At 34.9% G+C, this 7511-nt stretch overlaps 1 protein-coding gene across 1 annotated transcript; it reads left to right on the forward strand.

The window, feature by feature from the left end:
• The first annotated feature begins 1145 nt into the window (after positions 1–1145).
• Positions 1146–5720, forward strand: LOC145687784 (uncharacterized). The gene is made up of 3 exons (XM_081761220.1): positions 1146–1500; positions 3374–3515; positions 5074–5720. Exons 1-3 carry the CDS (start codon positions 1343–1345, stop codon positions 5194–5196), a joined length of 423 nt encoding a protein of 140 aa, XP_081617346.1. The 5' UTR covers positions 1146–1342; the 3' UTR covers positions 5197–5720.
• The last annotated feature ends 1791 nt before the right edge of the window (positions 5721–7511 follow it).

The following is a 7511-nucleotide window of genomic DNA, read 5'->3' on the forward strand; positions in this document are numbered from 1 at the left end:
ACACCGTGCTCGTGGGTTTTCTCGGAGTTCTCCCGTTTCCTCTCACTTTCTTCATTCCACCATTTCATTAATTTCTAACCATCACCGTCTACTTTAGCCTAACCGACATAATCATGGGACGTAAAACTGAAATATTTCATTTCATTTCCAATAAACTATGTGATTACCTAAATCTAAATGTATATACAAATATATTATTATTAATATTATTCGTATTTCTGTATGGTCTTTTTCTTTCATTTGCTTGTTAATTAATATATTTTACTTTTCTCCTAGTTGTAACGTATTGTTACTAAGGTGGGAATCGTGGATCCTTTCGATTAAAGAAAAGACATTATTTTCTTGTGTTATTTACAGAATAACTTATTTTATTTTGTTTTGTTTGATTTCTGATGTTAGAAGCTAGTTTCCGTGAATGAACATATCCTTTATATCAGTGCAAAGCGTCTGTCACTTTTCTGAATGTGCATTGTTGTTGGAGTTTTTAGTTGGACATTGTTGCTATTGGTTGCGGGTAAAGAAATAATCAGTCGGCTGCGTCAGTAGCGTATTAATAGTTCTGCGGACCCTCCTGCAAAAATAAATTCCGAATCCCTAAAAATGTGAAAAAATCTTACAAAAATTAAAGACTTATAACACTGGTCATCATGAAAATCCTCCCACGAGGGTGAAAGTGTATACCGGATAGATTTCGAGACGCTGATTACGAATATCTCATCGAGAAAGTTCCAGCACGTAAGTTTTTTTTTTTTTTTTTTTTTTTTTGCGGCGTGCTGTTTTTATAATTGACAGAAAAATCATATATTTCGTATTTAATATGTGTTTACCGTATTTGGAGTACATAATTCTAAATTTTTATCTTAATCCAAGAACTGTTAGTAGGCTATATCTCAGGAACATTCTTTTCTCTAGCTCACGACCCCCCGGAAACGTACCCCCTCCCCTTGATTTATCGATTTTCAATCAATGGAAATTGTGGAAAATTACTGCATTTAAATATAGGAGTTTATTTTTGTGCATGGTAGAAGCATAAGTCTAGGTAGGAAATAAAACAAGCGTTACTAATTATTTCTAGTTATTTCAGCTTTCAACAACTTTAATTTGGTACCTATTGAGTCTCTTAGGCCTATATTTAAAAACACTCCTTAAGGCTACCTTAACTCAAGGATTCCTTGAGAAGCCTCCCTTGACTGAAATCGGTATTTATAACTCTTCCTTGATGTCAAGGAACCCTTGAGTTCAAGGAAGCCTTAATGAAAATCTCTCCTTGACTCAAGGTAGCTATCGACCAACCTTAAGCCTTCCTTGAGTTCTTTAACAGTATAGAGATTCGTTTTCTGGCATGGAAGTAAATGATTTTGTTGAATGTGTCATGTATGCGGAAGAACAAATATTAAAAAAATATTACTTTGCGATGACTAATGATGCGTCAAGACATACGAGGCACATGGAAAATCCACTTGAGCTGTATGACGATAATCAATTCCTTGGGAGATACAGGTAAGTCAATTATGCATCTTGATTTTAACTTTTATGCTAATTTTAATAACAGTAACATAGTGGCAAAAATAAATATTCATTCTACACACAAAGTATGAGTAGTTCCACTCATTTTCCTTTAATTTTCTGGCAGTTTTTACAGTTGTATTCTCTATGGATCGTAGATCCTATTCTCGTTGGGAACTTCTCTCTTCGCACCTTTCGTTTTAACTATTTCGTCACATTTTTTGAACCAAGAGACATTCACTTCATTGCGTTGTATTCCATGTTTAAATTGCTCTAATCATAATTTTCATTTAGCCATGTGTAAAAAAATTCCAAATATAATTTATAGTTTCAAGTTTACAGCAAACTTCTTAACACAATACCTACATATTATTTTAAAAATTAACTGCAATAACAAAATAGGTTAGGATGGTTTAGGTTGGGATAACTTAATTTATTAATTTTCACAGTAGATCCTTGTAATACATCTAGTGCAAGATACAATAACATAAAAACCATACGCATGGGTGCTGCACAAGGTTAAGACAGAAAATCATGCAACTCAGGAACCAAGGAACATGAAGAGAAAGGGAAGTAGGACCTTATATATTGCCTATTACCAAAATTCATTACTTGTGTAAACAAATCTTATACTTGATACTGGTTTGTGTTTGTGTAAAATTAAATTGGCAGAAGTAAATTATTTACGTGCTCAACTTGTATCTCACCCTATCGGCACGTTCGTATCATTAGATTAAGAATGTAGTGTTTTGTTGTCTTTAGCCAAAAAGTATAATGCAATTGTGTTACAGAAGGGAAGCAGACACTAATTACATAAAATGTAAAATGTTTACGATTTGCTACCGAAGTAGACACAAGATTAGGTTAGGTAGGCATTAATTGTACACAATGTAAAATTTTCACAATTTGGTATTATTCCAGATTAAGTATACATGTTTGAATTCATTAATTATGACTTCTTTTGGACAGGAAATGGATCTTGTAAATTGTTTCTTATGGAGGAATTGCATTCATATGTGTAGATTAACTTTAGGGGGACTTAAACATTATATGACATACCTTGTGCAGGCATGCCGTAAGGACGACAGTTCAAAAATCAAAAATCAATTTGTGCTAGATAACCTTTAAAAAGCACGAATGCTATCTAAACGAGTCAGGGCAGGGCGTAACTAATGGCCCCGCTCTGTAGCACGGGGCTACGTCCGAAGACAGCAGGCGCGTCAGTGACGGTTGGTAGTTTTTGAAGCTTTGGTTTGCTCCATACTCTTGTACGTCACATATACGCTGCTCGTCTTGAGTGTCATTTACCATTGTAATATTCGTCGGTTTTCATGAAATTTTCAGCAGAGATACAGGGACCTTCACAGAATACACCTGTGTAGGAGTAATGTTACGGAATTATGAGGGGCGGACATAAAGGCCTATTCGGTTGTCCATATTTCTGCGGCTGGTTATTTCTGTAACATCTCTCCTTCACATGTGCATTGTACAAAGGTTCATGTACTCAAAAACCGGTCTCGCTTCCATTGTTCATATATTCGCCCTGGTCATTTCTGTAGCATGACTTCTACGCAGAAGTAGAATTTCAGTTTGAAGTATGAAATAGAACTACAGTAACCTAACCTAACTACTAACACCACACTTACTTTCCTGTTGCAAACTGGTCATGGCCTGTCTTCCACCTTTAAAGTCCACTAACACGCTCATTTGATTTTCAGGTATTAACTGGAAATGTTTAGGTTAGGTTTTATTTCTGTTGATCATAGGTTTATTATCACAAAGTGTGTCGATTTTGGTTTTAGTTTCAAAGTGTATTCATTTCCCGTTTCAGGTTTTCGTTTTAAACTGTATTCTTTTCTCGTTCCAGGTTTTCGAAAGTAATATTTCTGAGAAAAATTTTTCCATTACTGGGTGACGATTTAGAAAATATTATTTTGCGGGAACGTTCACTACCAGCAATTCTGAAAATACTCACGGTTTTAAGATTCTATGTAAATGGGAACTATCAGGTAGGTGGTATTTTCTCTGAAGCACATAACATATGCATTTAAAAAACGTAGTTTGCCATTTCCACTGTTTTCTTCAAAAACTAGTTTAATATATTATTGCTCAATATTACCAGTAGTAAAATCAGTTTGTCTTTTATTATTTTCAGACCATACTATTATATACTGGGTTACATTTCCTATAATAGAAAATATAAAACTTTGTAATCCCCAATAAAATGTTACATCACCAAACACACGATGCAATTTCGATTATTTAATGATGTTGAACATTTCACAGCAAAATTTTATTTGTCACATAAACAGTAGGTACCAGCGATTATGTGGTTATATTTTAATGGCGAATTATACAAAAAAAAAAAGGTTTATGTTGTTATCTTTGTCTTATCTTTTCTAATAATCCACATTTTAATCTTTGGCCTATGTTTAGCAGAAGGGGTCCAGCTCTTTTCTCTAAAAAAATGTTACAATTCAGGTAATTTCTGTTCACATTCGGTTAGTTTAGGGTAGGGTTGGTTAGTTTAAGTTCGGTTAGGCTAGTTTAGGTTACGTTAGGTTAGTTTAGTTTATGTTATATTAGTGTAGGAGTCTCGCATAATTTTCTAAAAACATGATAGATTTCGCTTATTTCCACTAATATTACATTAGTTTCGGTTAGTTCAGGTTAGCTTACGTTAGTTTATGTTAGGTTAGGTTAGATTTGGTTACGTTATGTTACGCCTAAGTACTTGCATCACTCATTTCTCCTGTAAATTTTGTGTTTTTTTTACTTGCTTCTGGACCCCTTGTACTAAACATACCCCAAATCTTTCCTCCTCTCAATTGCTCTTTTATTTTCTTGAAAGTTTTGCAGCTGGAAATCACGATTCAGTGCTAGATATCAAAGTTTGTCTCTGATGAATCAACCGCATAATTCGCAATACTCTTTGTTAATATGAACATTACTTTCGTAATTTATTTATATCATACTTTTAGAAAATAGCTCAGAATAAAAATAACAACAGAATAAATCAATTTATTCATGGTTCCATGATTTTCAACAAGATAAAGAACTCCACAAGTTGTTAAAGAAAAGAATATACACGTAGGTATTTCTTCCTACTCTCCCATTGCATCTTCATAATTGATAATTGATAAAATTATGTAGGTGAGTCTTAGCTACAGCATTTGATGCAAAATAACATAATCTAAGAAACTTAGTTATAATTTTCATTTTCTGATTAATTTAATTTATTTTACAGGTAATAAACAAAGCAAACTGTAAATTAGAGTTGTTAAACTTAACAGCAGTGAGGCTGCTCCAAAAGGGATTTTATTTAAAAAATAGCTAAACTTTTACCATTTTTCATCTACTCATTCCTACAATCAAAAGTAAACACAAATGTGACTTGTCATAATTGTAGGTACCGTAGCGTTGTTTCATACGGGAAAGGTGTATCTGAATAATTATCAGTTTAAACATCTGAATAAATTTTAAAGTTACTAAATTAGCAAAGAAAAAACATCCAAAAAGAATATTCCTGATTTTTTTATGTAACGTATTTCTGTGCTTGTTTTACAGATACACATTGAAGATAACCATTTCATGAGCCACTCAAAAATTTGTCAACTTGTGAGGAAATTATCATCAGTCTTTGTTCGTCGCCTGATATACCTGATTAATTCCCCATTCCTGATTGTTTGAGGACAGTTCAAGTTCAATTTCATCAAATGGCTAGTTTTCCTAGAGTTGTAGGATATATTGACTTTAGCTATATTCCTAAAAGAAATCCTCACAGGAAAAGCAGTGAAACATTTAGAATCAAGAAATGCACCTTTAGTGTTAATGTACAAGTGAAGAAATATTGGAAATGGTTAGCTGTTCTTGCACAGAGACCAAAACGTTTGGGACAGAGGAGCGTCCACGTGTGTGTGTCATACAAAGGCTTTTATGTTGATGCTTGTGCGTGCGTATTATGTGAAAACCAGGAACGTTCTCTGTCACCGGATCCACCTCGTGACAATGATTCTTCTAATGACTGATAATTCTGTATTGCTAATTTGATTGTAGTCCTTATTCCATCTTTATCACTGTGTATTCATACTATGATAACTATTTTGAAAGTAAGCATAGCGCAAATATCTGTGATATTGCAGCGCCAAATATTCTAACAAAGAATGTGAAGTTTTAATATCGGTTTTTGATTAGTATATTCTTAAGAAATTTACCACAATAAATAAACTTCTCTCAGTATATTTGTAACTTTGTTGTTCGAAATTTTATTTTTCATAACTTCATGCAGAGCAAACATTGTCGTACAAACGATTGCTACTCACAATGTCCAGGCTTGGTTACTCGGCGCCCATATCTTTTTTTTTTTTATGATTGTCAGACGTTTTCATAGGACGGTAATATTTATGTTCAATACCTTCCCAATATTGTTTTCACTGCAATCAATTGTAAAATCTATTCTTAAAAAAATGCAAAGTATGCTTCATTGTAACCAAACATCATAAGCTTTAACATCTTGTTCTACTGTATGCGGCAAAACAAACAGTACTGAAATCACATCGTTGACATTTCTTTATTTTTTGTACAACATAATGAAACATAAGAAAGGTTGGCAAATGGATGTCAACTAAATGTTATTCAACACATATTGTAAATTTACAAGGAAGCATTCTTGTAGATCATGTGTTCAAAATGTTGAACATTATGTCGCACATATTCTTCATAGCGGTCCTGTAGATCGATGAACATGTTAGTGAACACGGTTTGGTGGAATGGCAAAGCAAATAACCGACTCTTTTCTCTTAACTCCTGTATAGTGGTAGGAAGTTATCTGTTCGAAAAAATTGCTTCCTTCAGCATACCCGTCTGTAGGCATTTGTTGCCATGAAAACAGGGGAGTGGGAAGGATATGGAAAATCCGTTCCACAGGAATTCAAGCGATGTCCAAACTCTTGTGAGCAGAAGGGTAAGTGACTCACTTGCAGTGTGGACAATAGCTTCAGCTTGCTGCATTCATTGTTGTTATAACGACAGATTTTTCGTGCGGTAAAAGCCGCACAGATCATGCAAGACAGGGTCAATAATCAATTGTGGATTGATGTGGCGATCAAAGTACACAAGCTCTTCATCACTGAACCATATGTTATTGATGAAATCTTCATTTTCATATGCCATAGCTAACACTTCACAGCAATACAGTAGACGTCCCCGCTAATCTCGTGGCAGGGAAGGAGGTCCTGTTTTGGCCCAGTTCCTGTGGCCATCCCTTCTTTAGGTACTCACTGACGTTTGCGTGTAATGTTAAGGTAGAGGCCTAACTTTTTATTCTCTGTCACAATTCTGTCCAGAAATGGCTAATTTCTTTGACAGGTAAAAAGGGAACTGTAGATATCAGTAACTGCTGCTTCTGTTGAGGCGTTAGTGCATGGGATACTCATTTATCGAGTTTTCACACGTACTTAAGGTCCTGCAGATAGCGATGAACGGTCGAAATAGGTGACATGGAGTTCCCTGCCCAGTTCTACAACAGTATACATTGAATTTGTCTTCACTGCTGTTCGCAGGGGATCTTGCTCAGCTGCACAGATGTCCCTTCTCGTTGCTCATCGATGAGGCTAGTATCCTCAGACTAATGTGGTACTTCCGCACATCCAAACTATCCTAACTATATACGAAATTGATGTTTCGTGTCGCTACGCTGACTGATATCCCTAGTGTAATTCATTCAACATAATATGCCGTATGTGATCCGGTCCTCCGACGCTGCCACAATCAAACACAAGCAACAAATCGTTCTTCTTCTGGGTGCTTGCCGTCATTTCACGTGCCGTCTACTTCATTAGTCGTCAGATGGCGTTATTATAGCAGTCATCGAAAAGACGACATTATTTATGGAATAAGCCGTTGAAATAATTGTAATTCTCGTCCTTTTTCCTTCTCAACCATTTACTTCCCTTCTAGGTCAAGTATCAAAAAAACGCTTAAACATGTGAGTAATTATTTTCAAT

This window comes from Thermobia domestica, chromosome 6 (assembly GCF_964235325.1).
Source record: "Thermobia domestica chromosome 6, izTheDome1.hap1.1, whole genome shotgun sequence".
Taxonomy (NCBI): domain Eukaryota; kingdom Metazoa; phylum Arthropoda; class Insecta; order Zygentoma; family Lepismatidae; genus Thermobia; species Thermobia domestica.